The following is a 14,264-nucleotide window of genomic DNA, read 5'->3' as shown; positions in this document are numbered from 1 at the left end:
GATGATAATGGAAAAAATAAGTGAAGACAGAAGACTGATAATGTGGGAAGATACGGGTCATGGATAAAGCTTACTTTTTTTTTTATATATAAAACATGGACAAAGCTTACTTGTAATAGAAGTATAGAATAAATTAATAAAAGAGTGAGTGGGGAAGGTAATAAAGCAAAGTCAAAGTCAAAAAAATGTGTAATTAAAGGTCACAAAAAAGTATCTCATTTCACATTTAATCAAATTAAAGGAGATAAAAAGGTGATTAAATTGGGGCAGAGAAATTTAGGTCAAGCAAGAGTAATGAAAGTCAACCTTTTTGGGCGACAGGAAATTGGTAGTTGTACTTTAACCTAAAGTCTTCGATTCCTTAACTCACTTTAAATCTTTTGGATATATAATTAGAAAAGTTTAGAGTGGCGGTGAGATATTCTTACCATGCACTTCACGGGCTCAACTCAGAAAAAAAGTTGATTGGGCACGAAAAGTAATGAACATATTTACTATTTTAAAAAAAAGTTTATAAACATATTTATCAAAAAATAAAAATAAAAAGTCTATAAACACGATAAAATTGAACAAAAATTTTATATTAATTGATGTAGTAAATTGTTAATAATAAATAAAAATAATAATGTTAACAGCAAATTTAAAAATTAGTTAAAACTTATTAACTCAATTGTTGTAATTTTTTTTTTTTTTTTTTTCCACGCTTAGATTATTTGTGTTTTCAGCCCTTTTTTTTTTTTTTTTTTTTTTTAACTAGCGCCTATTGCACTGTTCAATAGACATGAACAATGCAATTAGGCATATGAACGGTACTTTCAAGCATAAACAGTAACTTTTTATTTTTTTTTATTGTTTTCAGTTTTTAGCAAAATAAACGGTATTTAAATGCATATTTAGAGAGTTTGAATTATATTATTGTACCAGTACCATACAATTACTATCTCTACGTGAGATGTAAAAGTATAAAAAAAATAAATAAATAAATAAAAGAGAGAGAGGGATTCTAAACAAAAAAAATTACCTTATTAATTTTGACACATCACATGAGGTGGTAATTATATGATGCAATAATCCTAATAATTGCACCAAATTTCAATTTGTCTTCTTTTTGCATAGAAAATTCAACAATGTCGTTAGAATATAAGGTTTTTGACAAGAATATGAACTAGCAGATTGGAAGGAAAAAAAAAAGATTAATGTAGAAATTGTTTTATTAGGATTTAAACCAAAAATCAATTTAAAAGACATATTATTATTAGAAAATTCTAGGTACTCCCAGAGTATGGAGAAATTGTGCTATATCCTTTTACATTTGTGGTATATCCAACTATGAATTTAATAAGTGAACTGCACTATGAATGTGAGAGAATGAAGTATTATTTTTTATACTCCGAGAATACCTAAGAATTGCTCATTACTATTAGACTAGATAAATATTACCCACCTTTAGAGAATGCATCAAAATAAGAAGACCATACCAATTTCTACCTTCATGCGCATTATATATATATATATATAACCTCCAATGAAGTAATTGTCTAATTGAAGTCAAGTCTCTTTCTTACTATCCAAGAGCTTGTGCCTCACTAATGCTAACCAATGGCGTGGACAAGGGGGTATATTATCAAAATCATTTCTTAACCAACAATAAGTGATTTTTTATTGTCCACTTTTTAAATGTTATAAAACATGCATCTTCGTACACTAATCATGAGGGGTGGCAAAATTTGACACGACCCACGAACTCGACACGAAATTAACAGGTTATGAGTTGAGACTTAACGGGTTCGTGTCATATTCGGGTTGACACAGCTGACCCGTTTAATAAACGGGTTGGGTTAGGGTTGAACACATAGAACCCGTTTGACCCGTCTGACCCCTTTAATTAAATGACATTTTACTAATATACCCTTCAAACTCTAGGTATATAAACTTATTAGTTGTAATGATTTATTTTCTTTGACATATTGTTATTGATTATTTGTGATATTGAGATATGCTTTAGTTTTGAATGATTATTTGTGATGTAGCTACTCATTAATTCTGCATTTTATATTAAAAATATTTATTTGTTTGTTTTTTCATAATTTTTTTTTCTTTTCATTTTGATAAAATCTGATAAACAGGTCAACACGATTGATCCGTTTAATAAATGAGTCGTGTTAGGGTTGATAAATCTTGACCCGTTTAATAAACATGTCGGTTTAGTGTTGACCTATGTAGTCGAATACTCATGACTTGACACGACACGAACCTGACACGTGAACACAAATTGACCTTCCTACTAATCATAATAAATTGTTAAAAAAAAATTAAAAATAGGATTAAATCAGGAAAATAATAAATTTCAAAAACCTAAAAATTTGGCCCCTTTTAGAATATAAAACAGATTCTTTATATTAGCCACTTTTTGCACTACTTAGTATTAAAAAAAAAAAAATACATGTACTTTGAACTATTAAGAGATCTGGGGTCCAATTTTTGCTTACACGAAAAACTAATTTGTGTCTTGATCTGATGATAAAGTGCAAAATTTATAGAAGTAGACACAATAGTTTGAAATTCTATATGTATATAAAAAAAAAATTAACAGAGAATAAATATGAAAAATGCTTATGCATAAAAAAAAAAAAAAATCCTTTGAATGCATCATGCAAGCACAACACATGTAATAAAACTAATATTTCATTTTAACATGTCTTGACCCGATGATAAAGTGCAAAATTAATATAAATAGATACCGTAATTTGAAATTCTATAAAAAAAAATTAATAGAGAATAAATATATATATATATATATATATTGATGAACTAATAGAGAATAAATATGAAAAGATGCTTATGCATAAAAAAATTCCTTTGAATGCATCATGCATGCATAACACATGTAATAAAACTAATATTTCATTTTAACATGTCCAACTAAACGTGTATTTGGTCAAGTATTTTACCCAGTTTAATTAGTATTGTAAACAAAATATAAATTTTTTTTTTTTTAAGATACAAAAGAATTTTGTATTATAACTTTTTCTGTTTCTTAATTTATTTAATATATATATATATATTATTTTTATTATTGTGAACAAGACCTACTGACAAAAATAACCATGTACAAAAGAATTTTGTATTATAACTTTTTCTGTTTCTTAATTTATTTAATATATATATATATATTATTTTTATTATTGTGAACAAGACCTACTGACAAAAATAACCATGAGCTCGACCTCATGGTAGCCCCATCTGTTTCACAACTTTCACTGCTGGTCTCCCTCCACCATAAATACCCCATTCTCACTTCTCCGACACTCCTTACCTCTCTTCATTAATTTACTCTCTCTCTCTTTCTAAACCCATCGTTACCAACTCATCACCAACGCAAATTAAAGTCACAAACCTCTTTCACTATTTTATTTTCCTTTCCCATCTCTTTTCTCTTTCTTTCTTTCTTTCTTGTACATCATTCAAACAAATTTTAATATGGTGGTGCCCCCTCCAACCCCACTTGGCACCGAAAAAGTTCGAGCTGTCGACATTCCTATCATTGACCTTTCGGCACAGAGATCAGAGGTGTCAAAGCTCATTGTTAAGGCGTGTGGTAAATTTGGTTTCTTTAAGGTCATTAACCATGGTGTCCCAAATCACATTATAGCTAAACTTGAACATGAGGGTCTTAGTTTCTTTGCCAAACCTGTGCCTGAAAAGCTACGAGCTGGCCCGGCTAATCCCTTTGGCTATGGCTGCAAGACCATTGGTTTAAATGGGGATATGGGAGAGATTGAATATCTTGTACTTAATACTAATCCTCTCTCCATTGCTGAGAGATCCAACACCATCTCCGATGACCCTTCGAAATTCAGGTATTTAATTAATATCTTTTTCATTCATTCTTTTATGCATTGCGACGGTTGCATGGTGAACAAAAGGCCGGCCTTTAGTCTTGTTGTTAATTTCGGGTGTTATTTCCCTTTGCAATGGTATCCAAAAAAATAACAAAACGGTTGCATGGTTTGCCTTTGTATCTTTCTCAATGTTTTGTAACATATATTTTTTTGTTTCTATATTTTGCACTTATTTTTAATTAGGCCCTAAGTTTTTACCATTTTTATTTTGATTTTTATATTTTAAAATTTGTTGTCATTTTGATCCTTGCCGACATCATGTCACAATAGGCGAAGCTAAGGGGTGCCAAGGGAGCCATTGCCTCCCCTAGTTTTTTAAGTTTTCCATTAATTTTCTTTTAAATTTGATAATAAATTTAAAAATTACACAAATATATATTCACAAGCTCTCCTGAAAAAATTTCTTGCTCTGCTACTTCATATAATGAAAATTGTTTACGTAGCTAGTTGATTACATTGACAGTTAAAATAAAGTTTTCATAAATGAGATGATATCAAAGACCAAAATGACAACAAATTTAAAAATATAAAAACTAAATAAAAGTTGTAAAAACTTGAACCAAATTAGAAAAAGGGCAAAAATATAAAGACCAAAAATGTGTTTTTCTTTTCTTCGTTTGATAGGATTTAAACCTAAAGATCCCTTCTATGACAATTATCTTTTATCATCCACTTAAGATAATAATGGATTTTTTTTTTTTTTTTGGTGTGTGTGTGTGTGTGTGGTGTAGTGGGATTTGAACATAAGCCTCTAGTCTAACAACAATAAACTTTAGCCAATAGAACCCACATAATTACTTCATTTTATTCATAATTTCTTGTAAGTTTTAGGTGGTATATAATATATGCATGGCTGCCAGATTATGGACAACACATTTCTAAGAAAGGGCAGTGACCAAATAACTAACAAAATTATGTAAAATGGAATTATTGGTCAAATGAGTTTGGAGGAATTTTTTTTAATACACTTAAATTAATAACCATATATTTTGTTTAGATGAGTTAAAATATAAGTGATAGAGAAATTGGGTTCAAATCAAAATGGAATAAAACTTTGTACAATTGTGCATATCAATCATATTTTCTTTGCATTGGACCATTGGGCATCACAAAGTTTGCTGGCATACCAGGTGACTTGTTCATTTCAGCAACTTTTATAGAGTGACATGGAATTTGGAACCATCTTGAAATGAGTTGTAGTTGCCCAATAAACACAAACCAGAAAGAAAAAAGTGTGGGGAATGAGTTGTATCTTTTTAGGCCGACTGGCATTACAATTTCCTTGTTCCTGTGATGTATAATGAATCTAAGGACCTTATGCTTCACATTGAAAATTTATGAGGTGGGGTATTATTGTAGCATCCTGTAACAACATTTCATTGTACGTAGTACCCTAAGAAAGCAAGACTTTCTGGTCCTCTTGTAATGTTTGAAGCATAATTGTGTCCTAGTATAATGGAAAATGGCCTTACAAACTATGGTAGATCTTAGGAACTTACATCAAGTTTATTACTACAATAATAAGATCTTATGAAATGGCAAACTCTAGCTACAAAGAGAAATAATACGATATGCATGCAAGCTGAGAAAATACAAAATAGTTTCATAATTTGAGTTGCTAAGCTTGTCATTTGTTTTCGTTGGACTATATGAAAAATTTTAACTTTTCTTTCGTTCTATTTCCTTAAGATAATCTTCTCCAATATATATATTTTTCTACGTAATGGAAATTTATCTGTGCATTTGATATAGTTTATTACGCTTGAAAAATGTGCTTTTTTTGTTAACATCTATAACCAACTTAGCCAATATAAAATAAGATTTATACACTTACATGTTTGTGAAAGGCATTGATTAGTTTATTCACATGAATAATGTTATGTAAAGCCTACTTTGTAGACAAAAATGTGGCTACTATTTTATGGGAGAGAGTACCATTTTTATGATTACAATGTAAATGAAGAATGTAAAAATATATATATATATATTTTAAATTGAAAGGGTGTTGGATAGTTTTTTTTGAAAAATAATTTTTAATATTTAAATAATATTATATATATTTTTATACAATTTTTTTTTCTCACATATATTTTTTTTAAAATATAAACAATATTAATAGTACTACGTTTTCCTGAACCATCTAAAGTTTTATTAAAATAAATAAAACACATGAATTTTTATAAACTTATAAAACGGTCCTAAGTCACATGGGACTACGAGATACATTGTTCCTAAAAGGCAGGATAGTCTGTCAGAAACAGTTTTTCCTCTTCCGTATTTGTCCCAACTGGCACGGGGGGACACCTTCTCATTGTTAAATTACAATGAAAATTTGGGCAAAGAAAAAGAGAAAAGTAAAGCTAGTAGCAGCCTAGTACAAAGTACTATCAGAATGACAAGTCAGAGATACATCAAGCAGCCCAGTCAAATCAATTTCAGAAAAGTTGAAAATGATAGGGAACCCTCCCAAAAATAGAGAAAGGAAAAGTTTGCTAAAATAGAAAATTGAAAAAAAAAAAAAATATATATATATATATATAACACACTGTAAGTTTGCTAAAATAGAAAATTGAAAAAAAAAAAAAATATATATATATATATATAACACACTGTCCAATCAAACTATCTAGCGTCAGTGTTATGGTAGGAGTATATCTTCTTCTTTTTTCCATAATTATTTATATAATTTGTCTGTGACTGTAAATATTTTATGGATTTGTCTTTATGTCAAGTGCTTTTAAGTATTAAAGTTCTGTTAGATAATGTTGGCTAAATAATAGTTTTTGTTGGGTAAATAATATAATATATATTTTCACAACATTTTAAACGATGTTACTGAAATAACGTTACCCAACAGTCTAAATCATTCATGACTAAAAAAATGATTACATGTTCATGTTTTTGTAATAATGGTAGTGTTTTGTGTATGACAGTTCTATTGTGAGTGATTATATTGAGGCAGTTAGAGGTTTGGGGTGTGAGCTTTTAGATCTAATGGCAGAGGGGCTATTGGTCACAGACACATCAGTTTTCAGCAGGTTGATCAGGGACGTTGATTGTGACTCAGTCCTCAGGCTCAATCACTATCCACCTGTACAAGTGGACTGTAATGATAGGAACACGTCACACCCTTATGATAATAGAAATAAGGTTGGATTTGGGGAGCATTCTGACCCTCAGATCTTGACCTTACTTAGATCAAACGATGTGGGTGGCCTCCAAATTTCTATAGAAGATGGGATGTGGATCCCAGTCACACCTGACCCCAATACCTTTTGTGTTAACGTGGGCGACATGTTACAGGTTGGTACTCTCTTTATCATGGTAATCATCATAAAATGCTTTCTTTTTTTTTTGATAAGATCATAAAATGTTTTAAACTTTATCCAAAAAAAAAAAATCATAACAAGTTTAGAGGATAAGGGTGACAGAAACTGGCAGAATATGCAGGGAATCACTGCAAAAATTTCACAGCTAGCTAAAGATTTGATAGTATGTAGGGGCCCAAATATCAGTTCCCAACAAGATAAGAGTCAGGCAATTGGGTAAATAACATTACTAGCTAGTAGCGATGTTTGAGAACAAATGGAACTGAAAGGGCTCGGACCGTTGGTCAGTTTGCCATTTATAGTGTGTCCTTTTATCCAATAACATATCAGTAGAATATACACAGAAGTGAAAAGAAGGAATATCACAATTCACAAGTGCATTAGGTAAATTACCTCTTTGCAACAAAAGGAGCATTTTTTTTAAACTAATAAACCAAAGAGGGCGTTGCAAATTTCAATATTATGAAAATGAAATATTTTGCTACGTCTTTCGGAACTCTATGCATGTTATAACCATTTAGTTTTACAACCCATTTCTAAACTCATAAAAGTATTTTCTCTGAAGTTGTTTTTACTTTCTAATCTATAAAACATTAGCCATTAATAACTACCTTATGCGTTTGATATATATATATATATATATTTTCCACAATATATACTCTCCACAAATGTGGAGTTAGCATGCTGTGAGAAAAAAGATAAATATACATAATGGAGAAAAACTACCTTCTCTAAAATAACATTTACTTGGTAGAAAAAGGGGGGCGTGAAAAGTAGATCTTAAAATTGTGTAATTGTTTGGATGAGTTTATTTTATTTAATAAAATAATACGTTTACTTTTTTAGAATTACATTTTTCAAGATATAAAAATAAACTAAACCAAATAAATAGATGAAAATAAGGTCATCCAAATTCCAAACACATAGATGTTGAGGAGGTAGGACTTAGAAGTAATTCAAAACGTTTTTTTTATTTATCTTCTCGTTTTAACTAAAGAAAATAGTACACTGATGTTAATTTTTATTGATTCCTATGCTTTGTGAAGGCTATGACAAATGGAAGATTTGTAAGCGTTCGACATAGGGTACTAACAAATTCAGGCAAGTCTAGAATGTCAATGGCCTATTTTGGGGCCCCTTCCCTACAAACAAGGATAACTGCACCTCCAGAATTGGTCACACCCAACAGGCTCTCTCTCTACAGGCCCTTCACTTGGGCTGAATACAAGAAAGTATCATACTCCTTACGCCTTGGGGATAGTCGTCTTGAGCTTTTCAGGAAATGCATTGAAGACTGACTTGCTCCCTAAATTTGCTGCAAATTCCATGATATGAAGTTTTTTTTTTTTTTTTTTTTTTTATAAGTTTCTCTTTTTCTTTTTTGTGCAGAGTGGGTTGGGGTTGCCCTTTAAGGCTCTACAAAGCTTCCCATAGTTTTGCTTATGGAACTATATATTATAGATCTTTAATCTCGAAATGGGAAAAGAGATTTGTAGCAGGGTGGGTTGGGGTTGCTCTTGAAGGCTATACAAAGCTTCCCATAGTTTTGCTTATGGAACTATATATTATAGTCTTTTAATCTTGAAATGGGAAAAGAGATTTGTAGCACTGTTCTACTATAGGGGTTCCGTGTTAGTGTAATTTCAGTCATCAAAGGAAAATGCCCATTCTCTTCTGTGTGAGTGGATGTGTCCACCCCTCGATACATATATAACGGCTCTTTTCCCTCTGTATGTCTACTAACATCATTTAGAAATTCACAAGGCAACAAGACCTTGATCTTCAATGGCTAGCAAAAAAATCTACGATCTTATTAGATTTTCTATACATGACTAGTTTTACAATCATGAAACCTAATCAAGCACTTCTCGTATGTCTATGATCACTCACTTGACTATCAAAAAAGTTGTTTCTTAATAATGCATCAGCATGCTTTTATTAACAGTAGAAAAGAAGCAAGAGCTGGTAATTTTAACAAAAACAGTAAAGTGCAAGGAAATGAAGAATTGTACAGGCATTGTCCAAATAACAACTGCAATTCATGTACAAGCAATTGTTGATCATAGAACAAATATGAAGCTCTCAAAAAATAGAGCCATCAATATCAGTAAGTCCCTAGTTCAAACAATGGGACAACAAATTCAATTTTTTTACAGCATTGCTTGATGTGGAAGAATAACAGGACCACAACCTAAGATTAGTGCTGAAAGTACCACTAAGAGTCTTAAATTAAATGAAGTCACCTTCACGTAAGATTAGAGTTTTTAGCTGAGAGCACACTACCCTAGCTTTATTGTTTTGCAATTAAATACTACAGAAGGTGCTAAGGTGCTCACTTCTCATTGGACAAGATCTGGGACCTTGCAGCAAAACGTGAACACTTCTTTCGACCAGATTTGTTAAGTGCACAAACACACGTTTCAAGGAGCTCATAATCCTCCTCCCAGAACAAGAAGGATGCCTTCTCCGGATTTTCCAACAGCATCTTTGATGCTAGAAAACCAGCAATAGTCCAAGTTTGGAAAAGCCGGGATTGCTTCCCTATGAATCTCCCACTGCGTGTGTCATAATATTCAGGCCACTGATCAGCTGAAAGCCTCTTCTCTGCCAAAGAAACTGCCTTCTGAGCTAATTCTGGCCTCCCCATCTTGATGCAGGCCAATGTGAACTAAAAATAAATGTAATAGAATGTTCAACAAGTCGGATTATTGATAAAGCCAATACCCAAAATCAACTTTTACAGCATGACCAGGTTCAAAGAAGATATATGGAACCTCTCGAATTGTACAACAATCAACTTACCTGCCAAAGCAGTGTCGGCCAAGATCCACCATTGTGATATGACCAGGGGCTGCAAGCAAGCAGAAAGAATCAGATTTGTGCAATAGGGACAATAAGAAAAACAACAAACTTCAAGAGTCTCACGTATTCTTTGGGTCACTGCCAGTGATGATACGCCATTCCTCATATTCTAAAGCAGGATAACAAATTTTAAGAGGCATTTGAGCCACAAGATCATCCCATTTAGCCTCGATCAAATTCAGAATTCCATCATTCTGTTGGGGGGTACCTAAAGATGAAACAATGGCCCACAGATTTCCAAGTGTGAAGAACCTAAAATCCATATGAGCAGGTTGCAGATTGCCAATGAGGTAGCCACCTTCCTCAGGAAACCAATCTACTAGCCAAGAAGGAATTTGATCTGGATAAATATTGAACTTGTTGGTAGCATCCATAGAGTATTCCTCTGTCTTGTAACGATAAATCTCATTGATCTTCTTCATATCCACCCAATAATACTCTCTAATATGAAAGGAGAGTGCACTGAGTCGATTATTGATAGCAGCCACCAAATTCTTGGTTCCATCATTTATAATAAGCATCTCACGGGAACAGCGTAGAGCTGAGTAGAATAGTGCCTGCAAAATGAGATTTCTTGAGCAAATGGTAAACCTTGAGATGAGCAAAAGTGTGACATAACACTAATAACAGTGAGGCAAAAAAAGGAATGGGAGAACATCAAAGATGAATAAAACAAGCATATTTGCAATATTACTGACAACAATGAAATCGGCCTGACAAAATAAACATAGAACAGTATAGTCCACCAAAATTTAGCTGAAATCTGATTTATACCAATCAGAGACATTAGATTTTGAAGTAACATCTTTCTCTACTTACTTGGATTTCAAGAGGGTGTCCATGAATACCCATTCGTCTATCAATCATACAGGAACCATCAGTGACTAACAGAGTGGGAAACATGTCAAACCCATCAGCTAAACACAGATTGAGGATTAATCTTATGCCTGTCTGGACATCCACTCTTTCTTGCAACGCATAGTCGCCCGTGATCTTCCCATAAGCTCTCAACAATATAATCCACCACAATCCTATCAAAGTGGTAAATGATTACTTCAAACACTATTTTTTTCCCCTTATGCCAACACTAATGTGAAATTTGTAATGTCACAAAGAGTTGAGAATAATATGGTTTTGAGCTTAGGCACTCATTGTACGCAAGAAATAAATAAATAGTACTCAAATTCGAAGCATCAACAAATAAAAAGCAAGATTGCCAGCAACCAAGCAATTATAATTGAAGCTTATGCCATGATATTTATGGAAAATAACTAGTAATTTAAAATTACTATAGTTACCGGAACTATGATTATCTTACCAGAATCAACAGGTGCAACACGACCAATGGCTGATTCACCAAAATCAGGATCCAAAACATCCTCAAATGCTTCTTCGTTTCCATCAAGAGGGACAGTTCTAACTTTAAAGCTTGCTGGCATCAACCCCTGCCCAGGACTGTAGCAATCCACAGTCTTCTCCCAGCTCTAATAATGAGGCAGAAAACAAAGGATCAGAATAGGAAATTTAATAAATTGACAATACTCACTCAATAGTCTACATGATTACAAGCTAATTTTCCAAGACCCAATCAACAACCTCATCATTATGCTTCCCCACTCAAGCATGGTATTTCAAAAGGTACCAAATTCCCTAGTCAAAAACAAGGAGCTTTTTTGACACTCACAAACAATGAGCATAAATGCTATCTCATTTGGCAAAATTCCACCCATAAACCAAATAACAAAACCAAATTAGCATTATATCGAGAAACTTTCTAACATACTATATCAGTAGCTAACTTAAGCAAACCAAGCTAATGGTTATACGCTCTTAGGGCAAAACTTCAATATGTTTCTTTTAAGTGTTGTACCTTAAGGTCTTGTTTGGAAGGAGGGAATAGAATGATAAGGAATGAAAAGAATAATTTTAAAATATTCTTCCCTTCACTTGTTTAGGAGTTTAAATAGAATGGAATATAATGGATAGGAGGGAACACACATTCCTCTCTATTTCCTTAAAATCTCAAATTTTCATTCCCCCGAATTTGAGAGGAATAAGAGAGAATGAAATTAGATTTAATGATTTTTTTACTAAAACTTCCAAAATACCCTTATACATTCAACCCTTTTATTTTAAAATAGGGGTTTAATAGTAATATTGTCATAAAATGATTTCATTCCATTCCCTCTACGTTGCTTCTAAACAAGATTCCTTACATTCCATTCATTTTCATTCCTTTATTTCAAAATATCCAATCAAGGTTACTTAATTTCATTCCATTCTATTTTTTTCATTCATTTCCCTTACTTAAATACATTTCATTCCATTTCTTTCCATTCCCTTATGATCATTCTATTCCATTTCTTTCCATTCCCTTATGATCATTCCATTCCATTCTCTTCCCTTATGAACTCCCAATTTTAAAACCCAAAACTCTATTTTGCATGCACAACTGCCCATTGTTTTTTTTTTTTTAAACGCTCATTTTTAAACTCAAAACACAGTTTTCCAACAACTTATATAAACGCACCCTAATTTTCATAAAAACCGTGCCTAAGTTTTATCCTACTCTCTTATGCCAAAGTTATACACACCATAGCCATTCACTTTACAAAAATAAACACCCAAGTTACCATGGAACTTATATATAAAAAGTAACAACAAAACAAGCGCTATCAATTACTTACAATGTGCACGTAAACAAATAGACGAAACGATTAAGATCATAAAAAAGCAAATTACCTGCAGTTGCAATGTGTGAAGAAGAAAATTCTTCACAATCTCCTCTTCTCCATTAAGCAAGAACGCGATTGCGGATGGGACAAAGTCGCGAATAAACACCTGATCATAATTCAACGGCTGCTTGTCCACCGGATCATTAGCCGCGACAGTCCCCACGGGATTCCCACAATAACTAACCACCGCATTTCGAAGCAACTTCCACGCCTCTTCCTCGATCTCCGAAACTTTCTTCTCCCCCAAACCCTTCGAATCCTCATCGGTACTTACACCCGACCCGTCTAACCCTACCCTACTAGACTCTTCCTCTTCCTCCTGAACCAAACCGTGACCCGCCCCGACCTTCTCGATCACCAGAGGCTTCACATTCAAACCGCCTTGAATGTAAATCCTCTCGAAACCCTTCTCGTTAACAACGCTAGCTGTTGAGTCCACCGAGGTGGACGTCGAGAGGTTCCTTAGGTCCGAAGCAACATGTGAAATTACCAAACTACCCCTACCCCTACCGCTACCGCTACCGCTACTCCAAATCTCGTCAACGTGGTTAGAGAAAACCTTAGACCGACCCCAATTCGAACCGGAGACAATAAAACATCTACGGTTCGACTCGATTACGCCTATGTACCCTGTGATTTGAGAATCACAGCTGCGAAATCGACGGGAATTGAATTGTTTGGTTTGTGATTTCGACAAATTGTTAAAGTTACTGAAAATTGAGGAGCTCTTGTAGCTAATTAGAATTCTACAATAGGGTTTCATTGTGGAAATTCCAATACAGCTGCTAGTATTCATTTTTTTTTTCTTTTTATAAATTAAATGGTTTTATATATTTGTAGTATTTTATTTCCAGCTCCGTTAATCTTTTTGAAAATTTGAAAAACAGAGACTGTGAAATGAAAACAATATGTTACATACAATAGTGTTATGAGAAAGAGAAAATGGAAATGGAAGTGGGAATTTGGTTAGAAAGTATTTTACTTACAGTTGATGGAGCGAACGGTTTGAATGAGAGAGAGATTTTTTTTTTTGTGTGTGGGTGTTTGTTTGCGTGTGAGAATAGTAGATTTCAGAACGGTTGCTCAAACCATATTTTATAAGCGCAAATGGGAAAGTTCGTGGGTGGAGAGAGAAAAAGGGTTGGAATTAGGAAAACGTTGAATGTGAATTCAAAAGTGCATATGGGTTTTACATTACTGTCCCTGCACGTGTAAAGTGTTTGATATTGTTGAGAATGGAATGACGGATATGGGCTTTCATTTAGAGCTTTTGAATTTATCATGAATTTCCATAGTTGAGAAGGGAATGACGGATATGGGCTTTCATTTAGAGCTTTTGAATTTATCATGAATTTGAGAATTTCTAGTAGTGGGTTTATTATTGGCAGCATCTTTTTGACCATTAATCCTTTTGACTTTTATTGAGTAAAATGTTA

General features: G+C 32.9%; 2 protein-coding genes across 3 annotated transcripts; one reads left to right on the top strand and one right to left on the bottom strand.

The window, feature by feature from the left end:
* The first annotated feature begins 3,313 nt into the window (after positions 1 to 3,313).
* Positions 3,314 to 8,936, top strand: LOC112036060 (gibberellin 2-beta-dioxygenase 2). The gene is made up of 3 exons (XM_024068887.2): positions 3,314 to 3,860; positions 6,836 to 7,205; positions 8,278 to 8,936. Exons 1-3 carry the CDS (start codon positions 3,481 to 3,483, stop codon positions 8,527 to 8,529), a joined length of 1,002 nt encoding a protein of 333 aa, XP_023924655.1. The 5' UTR covers positions 3,314 to 3,480; the 3' UTR covers positions 8,530 to 8,936.
* A 294-nt stretch (positions 8,937 to 9,230) lies between these two features.
* Positions 9,231 to 13,909, bottom strand: LOC112036021 (alkaline/neutral invertase A, mitochondrial). 2 transcript variants are annotated; one of them, XM_065772682.1, is made up of 7 exons: positions 13,815 to 13,889; positions 12,836 to 13,718; positions 11,412 to 11,577; positions 10,913 to 11,124; positions 10,157 to 10,650; positions 10,034 to 10,082; positions 9,231 to 9,899 (listed from the first exon to the last, which is right to left on the bottom strand). In XM_065772682.1, exons 2-7 carry the CDS (start codon positions 13,622 to 13,624, stop codon positions 9,564 to 9,566), a joined length of 2,046 nt encoding a protein of 681 aa, XP_065628754.1. In that variant the 5' UTR covers positions 13,625 to 13,718; positions 13,815 to 13,889; the 3' UTR covers positions 9,231 to 9,563. The 2 variants fall into 2 exon arrangements, with proteins under 2 accessions (XP_065628754.1, XP_023924605.1); XM_024068837.2 differs by having other exon boundaries at positions 12,836 to 13,909.
* Positions 13,910 to 14,264: the final 355 nt, after the last annotated feature.

The sequence above is a fragment of the Quercus suber genome, unplaced genomic scaffold (genome assembly GCF_002906115.3).
Source record: "Quercus suber isolate HL8 unplaced genomic scaffold, Cork oak 2.0 scaffold_62, whole genome shotgun sequence".
Lineage (NCBI taxonomy): Eukaryota > Viridiplantae > Streptophyta > Magnoliopsida > Fagales > Fagaceae > Quercus > Quercus suber.
This window is presented reverse-complemented; position numbering and strand designations above follow the sequence as displayed.